Source organism: Lonchura striata, chromosome 3 (assembly GCF_050655825.1).
Source record: "Lonchura striata isolate lonStrDom1 chromosome 3, ASM5065582v1, whole genome shotgun sequence".
NCBI classification, from domain to species: domain Eukaryota; kingdom Metazoa; phylum Chordata; class Aves; order Passeriformes; family Estrildidae; genus Lonchura; species Lonchura striata.
The window spans coordinates 42,840,962-42,863,980 of NC_140705.1; the positions used below are offsets into that span (position 1 = coordinate 42,840,962).

At 35.7% G+C, this 23,019-nt stretch overlaps 1 protein-coding gene across 6 annotated transcripts in view; it reads right to left on the bottom strand.

Moving 5' to 3' along the window:
• Nucleotides 1–3,652: 3,652 nt before the first annotated feature.
• The window catches only part of HACE1 (HECT domain and ankyrin repeat containing E3 ubiquitin protein ligase 1), a 47,691-nt gene continuing 28,324 nt past the window's right edge, over nucleotides 3,653–23,019 (bottom strand). For 4 of the 6 annotated variants that reach the window (XM_021553835.3, XM_021553833.3, XM_085574928.1 and 1 more), the window contains exons 14-24: nucleotides 22,932–23,019; nucleotides 21,636–21,747; nucleotides 21,453–21,550; nucleotides 21,181–21,268; nucleotides 20,431–20,580; nucleotides 14,928–15,124; nucleotides 10,447–10,578; nucleotides 9,649–9,747; nucleotides 9,271–9,341; nucleotides 4,937–5,050; nucleotides 3,653–4,554 (exon numbers count right to left, since the gene is read on the bottom strand). In XM_021553835.3, the coding sequence (XP_021409510.1) occupies nucleotides 4,452–4,554; nucleotides 4,937–5,050; nucleotides 9,271–9,341; nucleotides 9,649–9,747; nucleotides 10,447–10,578; nucleotides 14,928–15,124; nucleotides 20,431–20,580; nucleotides 21,181–21,268; nucleotides 21,453–21,550; nucleotides 21,636–21,747; nucleotides 22,932–23,019 (1,252 nt within the window). In that variant the 3' untranslated portion in view covers nucleotides 3,653–4,451. Of the gene's footprint in view, nucleotides 4,555–4,936; nucleotides 5,051–9,270; nucleotides 9,342–9,648; nucleotides 9,748–10,446; nucleotides 10,579–14,927; nucleotides 15,125–19,519; nucleotides 19,861–20,430; nucleotides 20,581–21,180; nucleotides 21,269–21,452; nucleotides 21,551–21,635; nucleotides 21,748–22,931 lie in introns of those variants that run through there. The other 2 variants (XM_085574925.1, XM_085574927.1) reach the window with 2 other exon arrangements.

Here is a 23,019-nt window from a genome sequence, read left to right on the forward strand (position 1 = left end):
AAATTTGACTAGACAGCAACAATTGCTTTTTAATCTAAGCAAACTGGTATGTCAGAGGCAATCAGTATGGCGACGCTATCCCAGGAGTATCCTAATAATCCCAATGAATCACTTGGCATTGTATGAAACGGAATAGTTGAACTCTTGGCACAGAATGTCACAAACACTTAATGCAACAAATATATGCAGCTGCAAACAGTGAGCTCAGGGACACTTCCATTCATAGTGCTTGTACTCCTCCTCAACTTCTCTTTTGGCATTAACCAGTTTCCAATCATATTAGTGTATTTTATTTTTTTAAAAACAACTTCCCATGGGAAAAACTGACACAAATGTAGGGATATTATTTGCTATTCCTGTCAATGGTTATACATTACATTCAGAGAAAAAGATCAGGAAAAATCTGGGAGGGCTCTGATATAAGAGAAAATCTATCAATATAAGAGAAAGTCTATCAATCTGTAATCTCCTTTATATAAGGAGACCAAAGTGTTTCTGACGAAAGACTTTTTAACACACAAATGATTGACACACAAATGACATTGATTTCAGAAGAAATATTTCAGTGGACCACTGCAGCCCTTCTTAGTGCTGTTTGGAGGCTAACTTGTAGCATTTCAAACATATTAAGTGAGCATTTCAAAAACAATGTTCTCCAACTAAATTATATACCATTTATGGGAAGACATACAATAATGCCATTTTTAAATCCAAACTAAAGGTGCAGTCTATATGAATTTAATTTTTACTATTATATTAGTTTGAATTACACACAGATTTTTAAAACTGAAACTAGAAATACTACTTTACACACATAATACGAAATGTTTCAATCTACCTAACTGCACAGAGCTATTTTCAAATGAAACTAGCTAGTAATTAACCTAGGTCAGTAACCTTACACTAGGTTTCTTTATGTGGTGTGATTCCTACTGCCTCTAAACAGCAGCGAGCCCCACAGAAGTACATTAACTCTGTTAGTGTTCTTAGAGTGCAAAATACTGTTGAATTGACAAGTGTGTCTATAAAACATGGATCACAGTCTCTTGCCTATCTTGTCTCTTGTCTGTATTATTATCTATAGTAAGTCTGGATAAAAACAGATGTTCTGACTTGAAAATTACTTATCTTTACAACTCCAGAATCCCTGAGGAGATTTAATCTAGTTGATTTAAAGCTTTGGTTCTCAGCATTAGTTTAGTAGTTCGCTGAATTTACTTCTTAACTAGACAAATGCTCTTCTACAGACATGCTAAAAATTCAGTAATAATAATAGCTGCATAAACTACTGACTTGCCCATAATTTCTAAAGCACAGATGATCCTAACATTTTTTTCTACTGTGCACGTGAAAATCTCCAAGTATCTGGAAAATTCGGGCCAACCACCATCTTCCTCTCATTCCATTTTCAATCTTATTTGACTACGAAACATACAGTAGAAGTCATTAAGCTGCATTTCACAGTTTATGGTTTTAATGGTTTTGCAACATTAGATGCACAGTACATTTTCAAGCATCAAAAACTAGGCTTTGCTATCTAACATTTCATAAAGATAATAAAAGCTAATGAGTACTCATGATCTATGATCTGACAAGACATCTGTTCTGTTCTTTCCAAGATAAAATACTCACCCTGCCTTGTTCTGGCACAGTGGGAGAGAACAAATATAAACCAATTAACCATTCTAAACTATAAGCTATATTAAGTTATAGTTTCTCAACAAGCTTTTCATACCCTGTTGCTAATACAGCACAGGTGTCCTAAAAAACAGTCTTTCAATGCAGTAATTAAATCCTGCTAACTTCATATGGTCAGCTGCAGTCAACAGCACTGCTCAGTTCCAGCAGGAAAAAACCCTGTTTAAAATAAATGGCAAGGTTGATGTAAAACCAAGAGTCCAGTATCAACAGCTCTCTTCCCATTATCTACATATTTATGTCATGCTTTCTTATTACTGGAGGATTTCAGAGGAATTTCATTCTAATGGGTTAGGGGGTAAGTAGTGCAAACATTACAAGAAATCCTACAATATACATCATAAGGGACATCACTAATGTGGTGCACAGAGGCAACAAGAATAATTTGCTTTACCGTTGTGAGGCTGTAACAGGGAGATCTGTCATAGGAAACTGAGAACATTAAAATTCTGCTCTCCTTCACATTTCAAAACCAGCTGCCTAGCATGTTAGGTGAACTGTTTGAGACCAAACTCAGCTTGTTGTCACGTAAAGTGTAATACAGAAGTGGGAAGAAAAAAAATTTTTTTTTATCTTCACTCAAGCTTGCAGTATGACTTATTTTGAGCACTGCAGGAGCATGCAATGTTTTGGCTTCCTGGAAACTGCTGTAGATTACTGTAAATAAAACATGTAAAAGGGGGGAAAAAAGCAGAGATTGCACAGCAGTTAATGAACAACATTATTTACAGTAAAACCCTAGATAAAAACAAAAATCCCAGTTTACATGAAGAAAACAAATGCCCAATGCCTGACAAATACCTTGTACTGCTCAAAACACTGTCCTCTATAAATGTACCTTGCAGAAGCACATAATAAAATAATAGAACAAGCTAACTAAGCACAGCCCAGCTGTGCAAGAGAGCAAAGTACTTTTGCTAAACTGAAGGATCCAAAGCAACTGGGATTAAATGTTAAAACCTCACACATCCTCAACCATCTAACCTATTCAAATAGGCTAAGATCCCTCAAGCATGCCAGAGAAGAACAGCACCTTCCCGTTTCCTCTCAGGAAAAGGAATGAAATCTTGTGATTTCAATGAGGATAAATGGGGCAAGCTTTGATCCATTTCCCGGCACTTCTCATCCCATTCACTATTATTTTTTTCATTTAGTTTTGGATTTTTATTTTCTTCCTTTTTTTTCTTAACATTTCATTTCTTTAGTTTCTTCCCTGATTTCAGGATTTTACTTGGAGTAATTTTGGCAAGTTTTGGTCCTTTTCACTGCCCCTCATTTAATCTCAGTCCATTTAGTTGTAGTCACTCCATTTCCAAATTTTCCGGCTTTTTTCAATTGCACTATTTTTGGTCGTATCTCCTTTCCAGAGCGTTTGTTAGGCTTTGTTGTCTGATTTCAAGATTTCATTCCCTTTCCTAAAAGCAACAACCAAGCAGCCTTCCCTGGACTGTTCTGCTAGAAGTGTCTGCTCTTTCCACTACCTAAAACTGGTATTCTCCTCATGTTCCAGCCACAGACTCTGCCTCAGAATTTAAACCGACATTTATACAACATGTGCACAAACAGAACCAAAAAGGAAATGAAGCTAGTAAGTTCATGTCTAAAGCTTAGTTCAGAAGAAAATTACTGTGACAAGATGGTCCATGGATTCCTCTCTCACTCCTCCAGAGAAGTTATGTATGTTTTAGATTAAAATAAATAAAATCTGAAAAAAACAGCAATAAATAATTCTATATTGATATTTGACATGAGATTCTAACTATCATAATTTTGTCAGTTAACCTCATAAGCTCAATTTATTCTCTTGTGCATTTTTTTATGTCCATCCATACACTTTGACAATGACTCCTCAAATATTAATTCCATGACAATTTAAATTATAGAAAGATTAATAAAATCCTGGTAGAAAAAGAATACTCTGCCCACAGGAACACACAAATTTGTCACATTCTGATTCTGGTTAAAATATTAAAATTTAATTAATACCTTTTGAACATACAATTATATCAAGGAGAGTAAAGGCATTCAAACAATGGATATAGATCTTAAACAGTATTTACAAATTCTAAAATGCAAGTTGACTATAAAGTCACAAATACTTCAAATATTTAGTAGAATATAGTGTAAATTCTAATATAAACTAGATAAACTCAATCTGTTGGTTTTTTCCAGTCATAACAGTCTAATCTTTACATATTATATACATTAGAATACTAAAAAGTTATAAAATTTTCTTTCTGTTTCTTTCTGCAAAGAAATGGAAAATACATCAGCTCTATCTTACTGTACAATATTCCAATTGAACTTTCTGTAGTGGTCTGCAAAAATAAATGGCACTTTCACATGCAACAAGGCATAAAGTACAACTCTTTTCATTTGCAGTATCCCATCCGAGTGCAAAGTAAACTGCAATGCAAATGTCATTTAACCATATAGTTGGAAATCAAATGTAAACTGTGGAAAGTGATTCTGACAAACTTTCTCAGATTGAAATAATAATGAAAAGCATGTAAACTGATTTCCATACAGATCTGTAATTTTAAAAAATGAAAATACAGCATACTGAGAAGTTTGTTACAATGGTATCAGAGCTACCTTGACAACACAATAATGGAAAGCTGATGGTGCTGTTCTGAAGCCCAACACTGCCAATTGGCTGCAGCATCCAAGACGCTTTTCTATTGACAGTTTCCAAAATTACTTCTGCCACTCAAAATTGCACACTAACAGTCAGATGGGTTTTCTAGACTTCATTATGCCATTGTGTAACCATAGCTTCCACAGTGCAATGCCACAAGAAGCCTGTCTTTCAGGATTTCTTTACTTGGGTACTCAGGTAACTTCAGCATGTTGATACTGGAAAGAAAAAAAAATAAGGACACCACAGTTCAGAAAAAAACTCAATAGCAAAGATTTCTGATTAAAAACTTTGAACAGATCACATGTATGGAAGAAAACAAGCCTGTGCAGACTTATAGTACCACTGACCATTTGACTATATTGTAGGAAATTATTATAACTTCAGTAAGTTATAATACAGTAATTTAACTTCAATATTCCTTTATTAATTTTACTAACTTTGATTAGACAAATTCGAGATGCAAACATGATGTAACATCATTTGGGATAAACCCACCATTTTCATGTTGGAGAGTGAATACTGAAGAAACTGTTTAAATCAGTTTTGACCTGAAAAAGCCCTGGTTTTGAGATATCTTAATGAGAATAGTTAACATACCATGTGCTTGATGTTGGTAAAAGATTTGCAGTATATGGCACAGCAGCAATAGTAAAATTTTGCAATCCACTGCCACCCATTATATGGGCAAAGCCACCATGAGGCACCCTGGAACTGAGAAAATGTACAGAAATTAAGAGCACTGAAAAAATGGTATAAGGCAAAAAAATGTAAACTTTAGACAGAAAATATCTCTTACTTGGGATCATTTGACAGTTACTAATATTTTTACTAAAGTAAAAGTACTTTTCAGTTTCTTACTGATATCAAAATTCTCATTGTTTAAAACTTGTAATTACAAGACTGAGTAGCACATTAGTCCACTGACAATAGGCACCATATTGTTTGACTGACATTTAAGATAATTCTGCCTGGAAGAAGTACACATTTCTATAACCAGCTTTTGGAGCAGAATGTTCATAGAATCAGAATATTCTGAGCTGAAAATGACCTACAAGGACTGAAATCTGACTCCTAACTCTTCAGGGAACACGCACCATGTGCCTGAGAGAATTGTCCAAACCCTTCTTGAACTCTGTCAGGCTAGTGCTGTGACTACTTCCCTGGGGAACCTGTTCTAGTGCCCAACCACCTTCTGAGGGAAGAGCCTTTCCCTAAAATCCAACCTAAACCTCCCTGACACAGCTTCACATCATTCCCTGGGGTCCTGTCTCTGGTCACCAGAGAAGAGATCAGTGCCTGCTGCTCCACTTCCCCTCCTGAGGAAGCTGTAGGTCTCCAAGGTCTCCTCTCAGTCTCCTCCAAACTGAACAGACCAAGTGTCCTCAGCTGCTCCTCATAAAGCTTCCCCTCAAGGCCCTTCACCATCTTCATGACCTCTTTGGATGCTTTCTAACAGATTTATATCCTTCTTATATTGTGGCATTATCTCAGTTAAGACAAACATGTCTATTTATGTTTAAAGTTTAAGCTACATCACAAAACACTTTATTCTCTGATTACTATCTGTGGGACAAATGACAAAAGTGTCCTTGACATGTCTGTTCATTTACTACTTCAGACCAAATATTTCAAGTAACTAATAAAACCATTACATCAGTCACACTATAGCCCAGTGATAAACTATGGCAAAACTAGAACACACTAAAAAATCACTAGCATCTTCAGGAATGCAATCTCACTTAATATTACTCTTTTTTTTTTTTCCAACATATTATTCAAAGATTACTCCAGGTGTAAATGCACAATAGCTCACTGGTCAGACTCCCTCTCTTTCATTAGAAACTAACAAATAGAATAAAATTCAGATATTCAGATATTTTCATAATATCAACTTAAGCTAATATACACTGCAAGATAACATCTTGCTAGCACAGCTCTTGCATCCAAAAAAACCTCAGCTTCCACCCCAAACTCCACTAATAATGAAAGGATAAAGGAAGTTGAATGCACTAGGAACAATGCCACCAGCACCACAATGATTTTGGCTCACATTCCAATATAGCCCTGCCTCCCCTGCAAGGACTTTTTTTTCTCCCCTCTGATAAACATCTTACATTCAAATCAACAATAAAACTGCTGAAAATTTCTTTCAGTCCACTATTACTTAAATTTTTTTTCAATATAACTTATTAACATACTTTCCACATAACAGGTCAAAATAATAAAGCACGGTCAAAGCTTTGAACATCTAAAAGGAAGAGACTGCTGCCAACTTGAGCCTCCGAGAATGAGTTTTCTCTCCAAGCAAAACCCAGCCAATATAGTAAAGAAAACCTTGCAAATAGGTGCAAGAAATATCAAAATAGCTGTGTGCAAGAGCAACAGTACAATTTCATAGCTTTGGAAATTTCTACATTTACATCTGTATCGTGACTTTTCTACCTAGTTTTCCACTGACAATTTTTGCATAAATTTGCTTGGAATGAAAACATGGTAGAAGAGATTCTAAGCTTGTTTCCTTAAGTTTTCTTATTTTTATATGACAGTAGACACATATATCTTTCATATTTCACAGCTATGCTGAATTTTGCTTTAAAGAGCATAAGCATGTTGCTCCACAAAAATTACAGTCCCCAAAGAAGTTCTATACAATCTTTGCAGCTGTAGAATTCAAATAAAGTAGAATTTATCATTTGGAATCTATCAAACTGTCAACACTTCCTTCCAACTGTTAACTAAAAACCCCATCAGAAGTTCCCAGAAGAGAATTAACACTAAATTAGCCAAATAGTATTATAAATACCAAACAGATTAAGAGGAGGAAAAATAAGAAAAGCTTGTAGAATTGGCAGTATCACCTCAAGCAGCTGTTAGCTGAGAAAGAATAAATGGCATCATAAGTGAACTTTCAGATCCCCAACATGAGCCACAAAAAAGATGTCTCAAAATTGGTATTAATGACAAATGCAATGTTATCTCCAGTGAAACTACCAAAGCAAGACTTCATAAGAGAAAAAGAGAAAGAGATGTAAAAATGGGGGAAGAATATAAAACAAAACGTTTAAGAAATATTTAGAGATGTCAGAGAAACACTGAAGACATAATCATAAACCTATTTTATTTAATTCACTAGATTAATTTCATAGTCTTTGATTGGAAAGAAGGAATAGTTCCACTTCACACAAGCACAAAAAATCAAGTAAGTGAATGTATAGAAGAGATTAAAGGGAAATGGAGGAAAAAAACTTTTGAATGTACCCTGCCAACCAGTACCCACAGAAACAAATTCTTCACTAAGGCCAGAAAAACACCATAGTTTGAAATCAGGTATACTTTTAATGTAAAATTTTACTTAAGATATCGGCCAACTACTGTACCAGGCTCACAGAAAAGTCAGCATCTAAATCTTCCTTTTAAAAGAAAGTATTACTGTCTTGGGACTTATGTGCAAAAATGCCAGCTGCATATCACTATTCAAGGTAACTTTCAAAAGTGAAATATTTATGGAAAAATACATCTATTGCATTTTAAACACTGAAGAAAAAACAAAGGGTTCCTCCTAGGTGATACATGAAAAAAATCCTAAGCAGATTGTTTTTAAATTCTAGACCAGAGTTAAGTCACACCAAAAATTTCTTTCCTATTAACAAGAAAATGGGTAAGAACAAGACAGTAGGTGATTTGTAACCAAAACAAATGATGCTGATGCACGTATTAATCAGACAGTGTAACTGTTTACTTGATAGAAAGTGTCTCTTAGAATCCAGTAGATTATCCCAAATGCCATGAAAATACTGAATGCCACTTCTGTATCATTTGGAATGTTTTAAGAAGCATTTGAAACATGACCTTACATTTTAAATATCCTTATTTGTTGTCTAGATTTAGAAATGGACCAGTCCACTAAAAATGAAAGACCAGAAGTTGGCATGCCACACATGTGCAGTTACAACTTCAGGAATCATTTCTTCAGAGGACAAAAAGATCAAAGTGCATACAACTAGCTTCTTAAATCATCCATGATCCCTAAAACCAAGGAAATTCATAATAAATCAAGTGAAACTAACAGAATTTGGAGACCAGGCCATTTGATGATACATCCATGGCTGTAAAATTCCTTAATATAAAAGGTAGTTTTGATGATCTTAATTTGTATTTTATGTTTGCTTAACCACAAAACTTATACACAAAAGGTCAACTACTCTACTAATCCTAGAATATTAAGGGAACATCAAACCAAGAAGATGCTGTGATCTCTGCCTGCTACCAGGAAACGACTGGATTGCACAACTCGGGTGTCACTTTGTGAAATGTCTGTGCCCACAAGCTCAGCAACTCACCCAGCTCGCAGGGGGACTTATTGCTAAAATGTTCCCTCACTGCCCCCAAACCACTAGGGAAATAAAAGTGCCTTTCCCTAGAGAACAAATAGAATTTAGGACAGCAAACCTTCATAAAGCAGACAGTCTTCCATAAGGTTACATCTTTACTTATCTTGACACACTGCACTAATGTTAAATTCAACTCAGCTTGAGGAGAAGGATATTCTGTGTACACTGACTGAAGTGATACCTACTTATCTCATATATCACAGCCTCAGCTGATTGCTAGAAAAGACAAGAATCACATAAACATGCAACAGGAAAAAATAATATAAAGCTATTTAAATTCACTATGGCCTTGTCAAGAACAGCCTGGACAGCAACAAAGGCCTCTTGCAAAGTGGTCAAGTATAATAAATACATAATCAATCATTTTGCAGGCAGCAGAGACAGCAGAAGTATTAACACACACTCTGTCTACTTCCATCAACGTATAGAACAACCAGTATACAAAACAGTTTCTAGATGATACTTTATGATCTCTCAAGCCTCTTGTCTTATTTCAGAGTATCTAGACAATGTATTTGTTCTTACAGAGGAGTCTCTCACCTGCCAGTAACAAACTGTAATAGTAATACCCTCTCTTCCTGAGTTAGTTCTTCCACCACGTCCCAGAACCACTAAATGACAAAAAAAAGTTAGTTTGTATTTTCTATTAAATATTTTTAGTACTTGAAAATATACTGATAAAAATAAATGGAATATATGTAAGTTTGCTACTTAAATTGTGGAATTTTTTGTACCACTTTCATACATAATTAATGTAATGTAGAAATACAGTATTAAAAAAACCTCCACAAATTTCAGCCAAAATAAGCTTCCACAAACACACACAGAGTGACAACAAACCCACATTTTTTTGATTAAATAGTCTACATTATCTAAAAAAAACAAGAAACAAAAAACCAACCAAACAAATATTTTTACCTGAATAACTTGGTCTCCTCTCTCATAGCCACTGGTATATTCTGTATTTTTTAACCAGTCATTCACATCAATTTCTGGCATACCAGACAACAAAAGCTCCTTCAGGAAAAGCAGAAAGATTGTGATTAGTCCTCCTGACTAACCACCTATTTCAAGAGTTTATGTTATTTTAAGAAGCAATATTTTAAGAAGTAGAAAGCTTACAGTGTTGTTTCAGTTATGGAACTCATGACTAAATTTTAATGCAGGAAGATTCTTGAATTCAGATAACTTCACGTGATTTGTTTAATTTAAGTATGCACTAGCAAGAGAGAAAAATTACTGCCAAAGAACCTAAGAGAAAAAACCTCTGAGTCTCGCCATGGCTTCAGAGAAAATTTGAGATGTGTTGGTTACAGACGATCAAACCACCAACAAATATTTAGTGGAATTTGACTCTGTGGCTCAGAAAAAGTAAAGACAATAGACAGCATTGCCTTACTCTTATAGGATTTCTGTCCTCCTCAAGGAAAATATGTAAAGACTTAAAGGCTACAACATGCTGATTCCATACTGAAATTACAATTTAAGGTATTTAATGCCATGTAAAGTTTCAGGAAGATGGTAATCCTGAGTAACTAGAAAAAGCAGGAATACACATAATGAGATCCTCACTGATAGATGCCCAGGAAACAAAGCCAATGTGAAAGCTACAAAATCTTTATTTTGTGGTTACTGAGCTTTACTTCTACATAATTTCCACTGCTGCTGAAATATGCTGAACAAAGCATTTAAAAATACCTAGGCATTTCAGCTTACCAGTTCATATTCATCAAAAAGTTGGATCAAGGATGGTGGAATGAACATATGGAAGCCTTGTAAAAAGGCATTTATCTGAGGCTGAATGGCTCTTGTCATTCTGAGCTCTGTCACAAGCTGGACATACTCAGCCTGCAACATAGAAATCAGTATTTAGATAAGACTCCAGCAAAACCACACAGTGCTCAAACAAACTCACACACACAAATGCAGTCCTCAATGCATTGCAAATCTCTTCTACTGTAAGGTACTAAGCATTTTTCACATGGAAGCAACCCAAAATAAGGCCCTTCTGCTCTTCCACCTTCCTTCCTAAGACAATTCCTAAACCAAAGTCTTTGAATTGTTACATAAACCAGTCAAAAAACAGGGACTCAGACCAGGATAAAGAAAGTAAACAAAACTTAAATTGTCATGCCCACATCTAATACCACTTCCATTAATCTCAATTAAGGGCATAAACACACCAATGTTCGTAAGCAAAAATACTCTATTTAAGCAAACTGACATTACTCAGGAAAAAGAGCTAACTTCTGAAGGAATATTTGTGAGACAAAAAGCTTCCTGCTTTCCCCTTCACCCCATCTCTAGAAGCCTAAAATAATACATAATAAAGCCTGCAGAGTTTATTAGTCTTAGTAAGAATTTCATTTTTTTTTAAGAAACCCTTGAAAAATCACCTTAGTTTTAAAAAATTAAAAACACCAGAAAACAACTTACATCATAGCCAGGGAATAGACTATAACATGTTTTAGAGATATGGGGGCTCCGTTCTCTTTGAAAGAAAAGGAATCCACCAGAACTTTGCTTTTGTTAAGAACACAGAAGCCTAGGAGGCATTAAAAAAGTGGCTAAATTAAAATTCTATAAACATGTCTCATCTACCCTGACGAAATTACACAAGTTTAATAAAGTTTCTTTACTCAAGAAAATAGTTTTCTACTTGAAAACAAAATTTATTCCTAGATTATTTAGGTACTCTGTTTAAAGAAATGTTTTGACTTCGTAATCATGACTTTTAATAAGAAAATCATGAAATGTATCTCCCGATTAAACCATCTCAACTATCAACTTCCATCAAGAGAACAATCTTACAAAAATACTACTTTGATTTTTAATTTTAAAATATTTCAACCTAAACTTTTGTGTTCTGAACCTGCACAAAAGCAACAAAGCATTTTTTCTTTCCTCCCTTTCAGAAAAAGAGAATGAAGTATAAAACATTTCAAAGCAGGATACCTTTTTTACTTTGGGGAGCCAAAGGAGATTAACTACACTAGACAAAAGTCAGTCTGTGAATACAGACGAAATCAGAAATTTTTGCAATACCAGGATTCAAAATAATGTTAACACTGGTTGTTTTCAATAATCAGAAATGCTTGTTTTACATCTCTTAAACTGTTTTTATGCAAATTAGGCTACTGAGAAAAACAGGGCTGAGGAAAGAAAAATGTACAACCTTATTTTGAAAAAAACATTTAAAAAAAATTACTTATTTTATGCATGACAAAAATACTACATTGAACATTTTAATTATGAGAGAAAGCAGTTGCTGTAGTTTAGGTGTAACAAGAAATGTTTAAAATAGCCTGGAACAGCCAAGCTTCCTTGGCTATCAGCACTGGCGCATGATGAAAGACCTGTAGCACAGAATTTACATAATACACGTCAGTAAACAACCTGGGCAATTTGTTTTGCTTTCTGTGCACTTCATTTACAATTTTTTCCCCTCTGAAGCCTTAGAAGAACATTACTAAACAGAAATATATCATTTCAGATCTACATATGCATTTCTACATAGTACATAAAGTTATGATTCAGGCTTCTTTAAGGAAGGGAGATTTGATTGAACACACATTAGATGAGCATCACAAATATAATGACAAAATCTAGTTTGAGTGAGGGATTGTTCTGTATTTTACTCTGAGGTAAATAAAGCAGAGATCATGCTTCCTTGATTTCACAATCCCACATACTGTGAGACAAGGATCAATGGTTATGATGATTTTCAGATTCAGAGAGCAGCTCCATTTTAAAGCTGCCTGGAAAAAAAATACCTACTATTTTACTGCAAAATAGAATGGCCAGCTCACAAACATGTTCTGGGAGAACTGAGAAAGCCACAGGATTGTGGAAATCTGCACCATTCTTTAATATAACATAAAGTCAAACCTTGACTATGCCTGATTTTATTTTTTTTCCTAAAAAGCAGAAAGAGGCTAAATGATACACAGCAAAAAGCAAAGATAAATTCAGGACAAAGCCTGACTTTTCCCTTTGAAGTCTCTCCATTACCATGACAAAAGGCATTTGAACCAAGCTATAACTGTATTTTAGTTGGGCTACATGGACACAGCAGTTGCAAGGCATGAATATTTGCATCATCTAATTGTCCCATAACCATTCACCTATTACACAGTTGATATAAAAAAAAGAAAATTACCCCATTCAAAGCAAATAACACTTTACAAATAGCTCTTACTAGTAGTGCATTTAGTCTGTTTCAGGTTTCAATGAGAGAAAGGGACTGTTTGGGTTGTTTCTGTGCAGGGAGGGGCAAGGGTGTGTTTTATTCTGGTTTTGGCACAAAGGATTTTTTGTGTTTGTTGTTTAGGTTTTTTAAGGGATAAAGATTCATTCATAATTTAATTTTAACAGGTAATCTGCTAGTGTGCATACACAGCAGATTCTTTTAGAAGTTGAATTTTTTTTCTCCCACAGGTATAATAAATACAATGAGTTTTAAAGACTGATCTATTATTCCTTGGGTAAAGGCAGAAAAAAATAAGATACCACTTGCAGGAGAAAAAGAGATTTTTGTTTATAAAGTAGACACATTCCTATTTAAACTGATAGAACAACTAAGCTAAAACAGACCGCAAAACTATGTTACATTAAATGAACTGGGAAAAAGTTCCCCAAAACCACTAAAATACATATCTCCAATTTTCAACAACTTGGTCATTGTCAAGAACTTTGCCAGTGAACAAAACTGTGCCATCTTACAGATGTTTTTTGACTTCTCATTTTGCAACTTCAAATTCAAAAAATGCATTAATATTAGCAGTTTCAAAGCTACCACCAGAGCACCTCTTTCTTACCACCTTTCAAATTAAAGCTACACCAACTCTAGTTCCCTCCTGCCATGCTGACAAAGGCTTGATGAAATAGAATGGAGGCACCTCCTCTACACATTTTCAATCACCATTCTTATACTGTTCTTCTGCTCTAAAATTAAGAGAGCAAATAAAACTGCTAATGGGTAGTACCCTCAGGTGGACAAACTTCTAATTTTATGCTAGCTGAAAACGGGTTTTAAATAGTTGTTATGAAACTACAATTTATGTTAAGTACATCTTTTTTATATACTGAGAAGCTAAGACTGACCAGACACAGGAGTCAACATTCTTGCTTTCTCCAACAGATAATAAAGAAATTAAGCATCCACTACCTTCACAATTAGACTTCTTTTGCCATCTGTATTCTTTCACAAATGACTGTATTGCAGGAATCAGTGCAGAATCAGGCTAATAACATGTATTCCTGCCATTGGAATGACACTCTGCCTTAATGAAAATGAGGATTAAGGCTACAAGAATCCAGTGCCAATTGCTCCAACACAAACTGCAACGTCCTTGCAACAAAGGCTGACACCAAGCGGCTGCTCCCCAGTGCAGCATCTGCTGCACCACTCCTGAAGCCAAATGCTTACTGAGCCCAGTAAGAACAGGCTTGGCCAGCCCAACACGAATCAAAATCAGAACACAAAGCAGACATCAGGACCAAGAGTCAATGTTACAAAAAACTACAGGTCTACTCGTGACACTCCTGCAGTTACTCAGAACTGTTTAGTCAATAACTGCAGGATTCAATTACACTTGTGCTTATCATAATTTCTAGATGATCTTCAAAATCTGGCTGTGTTTGCCTGCATTTCTTTTTTTGAACTAATGCTGCAGAGGAATCAGGAGCTTTTCAACCTGCTACTAATAAAGTAAATTTAAAAAGTAGGTTATTTTCATACACATTAAAAATCTTCCTGCAGACTTTTATTCTGTCCAGTATCTGCATTTTAATTAGAGCAATACAGTGCACTACAGACCAGCCTAGCAGGTAGCACACTTTGCAACATTATCTATTTTATGTTTACCAATTGCTACTGTTCTACTTCCTTGGTATATATACCCAAGACTTAATTTTAGGAGTATTTGTAACTTTTAAAATAAATCTTTCTTTTAAATTGATCCTATTTTCCTTCACAGTTCTGTCAGAAAGAAGAACCTCTAATCTGAACTCTTTTAAAAATGCTTAGTACTATTTCTGTAACATGCTAACTTAGAAAAAGAGGAAACAGTGTTGGCAACTGAAATTTTTTTGTATTTTCTCCAAAACAGGTATACCATTCATCCTCCCAGTTATTCAGAAAATCAGTCCAATGGCTTGTACTATACCACCATCTTCTGAATAAACAGTATACTCACCTTGTTTTCCTGTGTAACAAGTATACTTGCACCCCCCGGCTTCAATGGTACTTCTTCCATTGCTCCAAAGACATCAGTCTCAACAGAGAAGGTCAGCTCTAAACCCAGATCACTGATATCATTATCTAAAATCCACTGCAAGTTCTTTGCATACTCTGGATCAATAGATGCTACATCCTGATAATTTACAGGTATGCCTAGGAAAAAAAAAAACAAAAAACAAAGAAACAAAACTGCTCAAATAAATAGAAAAAGAAGAAAGGGGTTCTGACTTAATACATGGTAGAAGATTGCCCTCTAGAGAAAAATGAGAATAATGCAGTAATAGGAGAGAGAAAAAGGGATGCACTGTTGCTACCTACAGCAGAACTGTGCACACTGTATTTTTTAAATACACCAGAATCAAGTTTCCTCCATGTTTTTCCTTTTTATGAAGCAAATGACATACCACTTAGGCAACACCAATTTGCATTATTTTAGTTCACTAATGGATTTCAGTAAAAGCATCTACTCATTCTGAACACCAAACATTAAATGTTTCCTGCAAAGTCTTAAAGTCTTCTACCCAAATTTTAGAAATGCAAATACCATATTTCTCTATCTTATTTATCTATCTCTATCAGTATCTTTTCCCACAGATTATTTAGCGGGTGAGGGGGGAGACAACCTTCCTCTTCCTTACTCTTCAGTGTTCTTCTTTTTAATCATATTTGAAATAAGATCTATTAAACAGTTAAAAATTATTTTATAGGAAGTTTGTATTTCAAACTGAACTTACAAGTCATTTAGAACAAATAAAAGGAGAGTTTTTAGAAGTCTGACTTTTATCCAGGTACAGAAAGTGCCTATTTACAACCCCTTTTACAGGCATGGCACTCAAGCACATTTGAGCAAATGGGCCCAGAACAAAGTGTCCCTAGTTTATGCAAGAGAGCTACCCTCTTCACAAGAAAGCTGACCTTGATTATTTTAACTCTGGCATGATAGATACTTCAACACTACCAAGACAGATACAATATCTGGGAAAAGGGGAAGGGAGTGAGGGTAGCAGTAGGTTTAGAGAAAAGCAAGTTATTGGGAAGTACTGTTCTTGCTTCACCATCTTCCATGCACTGTGCAGTGTCACAAGGGTGCCCATTAGTAGAAGCCTTAGCACACTACAGATTGTGGATGCAGTAACCCAGAGAAACACAAAATTCAAAGGTTAGCAGCCACTGCAAAATATCCAAGAGTAAAAAAAGTTATAGTACTTCCCTGGAAGAGCTGACAAGCGCTGAAATGGTGTGCACACAGCTGTAAGGCATTGTTTTTCAAATAAAATCAAGCAACACCAGTTTAAGAGAGGGATAACTTACTAATTAAATGTCACTGCCACCTCTCTCAAAATAATAAAAAAAAAAAAACCAACAGCCATCTAGTAGTTTCCAGAGGATTTTCACTTTTGCTAACTAGCAAGCATATGTGCATTTGACACACGAAACATGGAAATAATGATGCCTCTGAGTGATATAAGCAAAATGTGGGAAAAGAAGACTGAAAAGTAGGAATCAGAGATGCCTTTAGAGAAGGAACTAACAAGTGTTATGATGAAAGTACACTCACAGTCAACATGGTGTGAGACCAAAGCACTAAGCTCAGTCATTTGCTTGACAGATATTTTACCAATGAAGAGACTCAAGCAGGCAGTTATAAAAAAATTCCATCAGATTTATCATGAAAAATTTGAGTCCCACAAAATACTATATATCTTTCTCCTGTATACCCTTAAGGCCCCTGAGTTTGAAGAGAAATCTATCTCAGAATAATTGTGAAAAGCTGGTATGTTCTGTGCAGGTATGTTCAGTGCTACCTTTAGAGTAGTGAAGTGTTGTTCTTGTCACCTCTTTCAGAAATGACTGCTAATGATTTTGCCTTCCTTACTGGTTTTGGCTTGTGATGATATGCTTGATTGCTGGTTTCTGAATTGACAAAGTAACCTATTACATACTTTTTTCCTTTGTTTTCATTTTGCTAGGATAACTATTGCAAACGCAGCAGCAGTCATTAGTCTCTGTTAATAAGGTCTAACTGGTCTTACTAAGGTCTTGTCATTCCAACATTCTATTTTACAGACATCCTGGAACTTTCTAGACATTTATACACATTAAACTTGTTTAAATTTTAATTCTTTATCACTTCTTTTTACTTATCAGAGACAAAGAACTGGAAAACTAGCTTCACAACTTCAAAGAGATACTACAGGTAAGTTCTGAGACAAGCTTATTAATTATTCAAGGATTTAAGGCCTTCAGTTCAAAATACACTGACCTAGAAATTAATTTTCACTTTTGTTTATGCCATTTCAAGGACTATTTTCTATTATAGAGTGGAATGTAAGAGTAGATAGAACAGTTAAGAATTTATCTGCTGTCTTTGTAAGCTGAAGGTGGAAGTTAACAGGAAAGTAACTATATCTGTAAAGAAATACAAAGTAACCGGAAAACAGCACTAGAGAAACCATCTGCTCCTCCCCTGTCTAAGCAGGAGGCTGATAGTTTAGAAGTGTGAGAAAAGTAAACCAAAGACGTCTTACTAATTTCTAACTGTATTTCTCCCTGTGCTACATTTGGAAGAGAGTGCAGACTTAATAAACTTGAAGACCTATGGAACATTGTTTGGTTTCATAGCACACACACATAAAAAAAACATGCACACTACATATCTAATACCTTATAATGCACATTAGTAGCGTGTTAGCTGAGTCATCACATAATGATCTTTCCTCACCTACCAGATATTGTTGCAGAAAGATCTCAACTCATCACAGTGGAAAAAGGTAATGCACCCACCTGAGTCTCAAAGAAATGTATGAATATTTGTTCATACAGGTTTCAGCTTCTAATTAAGTCACTTCCACATCAGGTCTATTGCCTAAAAAGAGGAGTTCCTCTCTGAAAGAAATTCACAGTGTTCCTCAGATACAGAAGGGCTTAGCACAAAACTGGTGGTTTCAGTGCCATCAACAGATGGATATACTTTCACTACAGAAAACGAGGATCTCAGCGCAAGGTGAAAAACCAAAGGGCTGAAAACAGTTGCAGACTGCAAGAGATTTCACACTCCTTTACTTAAGGCCTGACAAGAAGCTGAAGGGAATTTCCATGTCTATAACCAGATAACTTGTACTTGACAAGAACAAGAGCTAGCAAAAATAAAACAAATCTGCTCAGGAGCACCCACTGTTGCACATCTCTGATTCCTTAAATAAGAAGATAAGAGATGTGCAAAGTTTATGGAAAAGGCCTTGGAAGGGTTTAAATAAATAACAGGGATTGAGCCAGAAAAAGCAACTACTTTGCAAAGTGGAGGTGTAATTTTTCTAGTTCTTTGTCTCTGATAAGTAAAAAGAAGTGATAAAGAATTGTTAACATTTTGACCTTAAACAAGTTTAATGTGTATAAACGTCTAGAAAGTTCCAGGATGCCTGTAAAATAGAATGTTGGAATGGCAAGACCTTATTAACAGATACTAATGACTGCTGCTGCGTTTGCAATAGTTATCCTAGCAAAATGAAAACAAAGGAAAAAAGTATGTAACAGGTTGTCTTGTCAATTCAGAAACCAACAATCAAGCATATCATCACAAGCCAAAACCAGTAAGGAAGGCAAAATCATTAGCAGTCATTTCTGAAAGAGGTGACAAGAACAACACTTCACTACTCTCAATGTACACTGAACAGCAGAAAATAGATTTTCTCTTTTGTGAATACATCACAAGGAAATAGCCTGTGAGTGTTATTTATAGCAATGAAAGCAGTGTGGCCAGCAGGTCAAAGGCAATGATTCTGCCCCTCTACCTCACACTCATGAGACCCCATCTGGAGTACTGCAGCCAGCTCTGGGGCCCTAATATAAGGACATAGACCTGTCAGAGCAAGTCCAGATTAGGCTACAGTGATGATCACATGGCCTGAGCACCTCTCCTATGAAGACTGAAGGCTGAGACAGTTGGACTTGTTTCAGCCTGGAGAAGAGAAAGCTCCAGGGAGACCTTCGAGCAGCCTTCCAGTACCAGAAGGTGGCCTACAAAAGAGTTTGAGAGGGACTTTTTACTCAGGCAAGCAGTGGCAAGACAAGGGGGAATGGTTTAAATCTGAAAGACAGTAAGTTTAGATTAGATATTAGGAAGACTTTCTTTACTGTGGGGGTGATGAAGCACTGGAACAGGTTGCCCAGAGAAGTTGTGGATGCCCCATTCCTGGAAGTGTTCAAAGACCAAGCTGTACAGGGCTTTCAGCAACCTGGTCTAGAGGAAGGTGTCCCTGCCCAAGGTATCTAAGATCCCATCATACCCAAATCATTCATGATTCTTCTACTGACTTGATGTCAGAGGCTAAGGCTTAAATCAGCACCAAACTTTGCCATGCAATGATACCTCTACTTTAGAACTACTTTCCTGTGTGAAGATCAGTGACTAGGGGAGCCTGAGGAAGCATTGCTAACATGGTGCTTGCCCAGCAGTCACTCTCACAGAAAGCAATACTGAGGGAGAGGAATAAAATATGCTACTCTGTGAAGATCTTGATAAAGATGACTAAGCCTGCACCTTCAATGAACTGCAAGTGATCTCTGAACACTTGCAGGGAAGATAAACAGCAAGCCTGAAGTTAAGAGTTGATCTGTCCTGGACTCAGCAAACATCACAGGAAGACCTTAGATAGACAAAACAATTACAGAAAACCATCAAGCTGTCTTATACTTCCAAAGATTAGTGATTGAACACCAAGGAAATTCTGCATGCAACAGCAAATAAATTAATGCACTTAGAGGAGTAACAAGAACACACAGGGCATCACATCTTCTTTCAAGGAAAGTTTTTTCATGACAATGCAGAAGAGGGGCATCTTGTTCAGCAATCAAGAGGCACAAAGGTTCTTGAAGAGTAGAGAAGAGTCCTAGAACACAGATACTACCAGTTAAGAGAGGTTATCCTACTAAAAAAGTTACATTTCTATAAAAATGTCTGTCCAATCCTCTTGAATACTACAGAGCAAAAGAATATGAATTAACTTCTCTCATTAAGGAGACAGGATGAACCTGCATTACTTCTGAAATCCTGTTTTGGGAAATAAGTAGTATTTGCTGGAGTAGGTAGACAGAGGGGTTTTCAACAGCAGGGCTTCACCTTTTTAAAAACCATTGCACAAGTGAAGAATTTGAGACATGATCAAGAATGCCTAATAGATTTTTGCCAGAATTCACAAATACTCTCAACTTTGTCTATCTTAAGTTAACTAGGGAACAATTATTTTAATTTCTCAAGAATGACACTATGCAGAAGAGTAAATGAATATCACAACTGTGGTACAAAGAATTGCTGTGACTCTGATGTACATAAAAGACTAGCAAGACATTAAATTCTAACGTTTTTTCACTTTTAACACATACACAAAAGTAAAAAAGGAAAAGGTTTACTACTCAGCCAACTGTTATGACTAATAAGCAGGATTTTAATAAAATCATACCAAGAATATGTTTGTAGAAAGACCTTGTGAAGTAGATGTTCACCAGCTGCCTGTGATTCAGAGCCAGCCCCAGGATCTGGCCTGCAAAACGGAAGTAATTCAAATGATCTGGATTTACAGAAGAGTTGCTGTTCGGCTGGAAAGTTGTTCCTACAAAACAAAAATATTATCATGCTCCATTATTTTTTTTAATTAATCTTTTACTTATCAAACACATTAAGCATCTGGAAACACTGCAAGAGTTTTATCTTGGGGTTTTGAAAGTCTGTTCGGAATTTTTGTTTACACAAAAAAGATGTCAGAAAGTAATGTCGTAGAATGTAATGACATCTTACTACAATGATACTGCTTAGCCACTCTCCAAAGCACTGCTCTAAAATAATTATAATCAACAAAAAGGTAATTACCAACTGCTAAATTTGGTCCTCCATATTACTATATTGCTACATACATGTTTTACTCACTCTAATGTGCTTTGCTTCTGTCAAATTGTGAACATGCTCAAAGGAATGACAAGAATATATCTACTTTCCTTCATATGTCTCCAGCCAGATGCAGGCAGGAGACAGTCCAGTGCTAGCCTCCTTGGAGAAGACTACTTTAAAAGGCAGACCCGAATCTCTCCTTTTAACTTTCATGAAATAATCTGTGCCTCTACATAGATCTTTATGCATTATAAAAATGCTTTTATAAAAAATTACACCTTAAACTTAGGGGAAAAAAAAATAAAAAGAGGGGTCAGAGACATACCATCAGCTGACTGGGTAAATAAGGCATAATCTGGGTTAACTATTTCACTGGATAAGATATCAAACCATTCACGCACCACACCCTGTCCCTGTGTGTCAAGAGAATAAAACATATTAGTACACAAAACTTTCACTCAATAGTTATGCTGAGTAACCACATATTTCTTTTAAAGTAATTTTAATGTAGGCTTTAGCTCAAAACCTCACTTATGAATGACAATTAGCATTTCTGTATGAAAATGCCATAAAATAAAACCATGCACTTTTACCCACCATGCCTTCTTCTCCATGAAATCTCACAGCAATCCCCTGTTTTAATTTTGCGCAGTTTGCTTTAGACACAACTTCACAGCTACTCCTAAAAATAGAATCTAAATATAAAATACCAATTAATTTTTTTTTCATTTTCATTCATTGTCTTTCAAAGACACACTAAGTCAATTTAGAACACAATACCTCTGTGAACCAACAGTATGTCATTTTCATTGACAGGCCTGTGCACCATGTCTGAATCTGGCTGCCCAGCGTGCAGATGTTCATAGAACCATTCACAGCGATCTTTAAATGGCTACAAAACAAGGTGCAAACCATATTATACACATGCATTCTCCTGAATAATTCCTCTCTCATAAGTAAACAGCAATGCATAATTCTCAATTAATTTTTGAGATATGCAGATTTACCCCAATATGCTATAGAGTATTTTGGGAAGAAGAAAGGACTAGACATGTGCTTGAGTGCTTCCAAAAAGACTGGAGTACCAGCTATCCAGAAATAGCTATTTAAGTTTTCCACAGAAGAGAAAAAGAGCACAAAACTTCTTACAGGTTAGGGGAGAGCATGAAAGAACTTAGATAAGAAATAAACCACTGGCTTCTGTAAAACTACTGATAATCAACCACAGCTGAGTACAGAAGCACAAGCAATACGAACCAGCCCTATTTGCAGTGAGGTTCACTGGCAAAGTACAACAGCCCAAAGGAACCAAAAACCTTAGAAAGCAGTTCCTAGGTGAGAAGGTTCTAACTTGTTTGACCCTGTTTATGTCAACATTTGCAGCTCTTTTGAGACAGATATGACACAAGCATGGCCTTTCTCATCCCCTGCAATACACAGCACATACATGAGTTGATCTAACAAGCAGGACATCAGTTCTCAGGGTCTCCTCATTACTCATAGGTAGTGAGTTTCAAAAACACACACTTCAATGCAAGATTGAATAAACAATACACATACACCATGTCCCAAAAACAACACTGGGTTAATAAAAGCAATTAATCTTTAGAAATAAAAGCACAGTATGGTTCACAACTTAGGAAATAAAGCTGTTGGAACAGACAAGATGACATGATGTTTCATTAAAGGAGCTACCACTAACTATGACCAAATCAAGTAATAGTGATGTATTTATCCTCTGGTTTGTCTCCAAATACAAGTCATTCAGGGGGAAGTAAAGCATTTTAAAGTTCAATCTATTAGATGTGCACAAGTAGATTTACAAACAGAAATTTCACTCTTTAACTAGAAGTTGGAATTGTAAGACACATCCAATACTGGTTATCTCAAATGGACTCACCCATGTTTTTTAGAGAATTATGAATATAGAAGTCTGGCTGCCATGTCTGTTTAATATGATCTTTCCCCATTACAGATTCAGAAGCCACTTGAGGCCATGTTGAAATTCTTTAAATATTTTTTAAACACCCTTTTTATATTCACAGAAGTTGTAATTAAGCACCTCCTGACATTTACCTGAGCTTTTATGATGTGCATAAATCTGGACATTAGTTCAGGACACTCCAGAAGAAAATGAAAGTGATCGAAAATTATTTTGGGATTT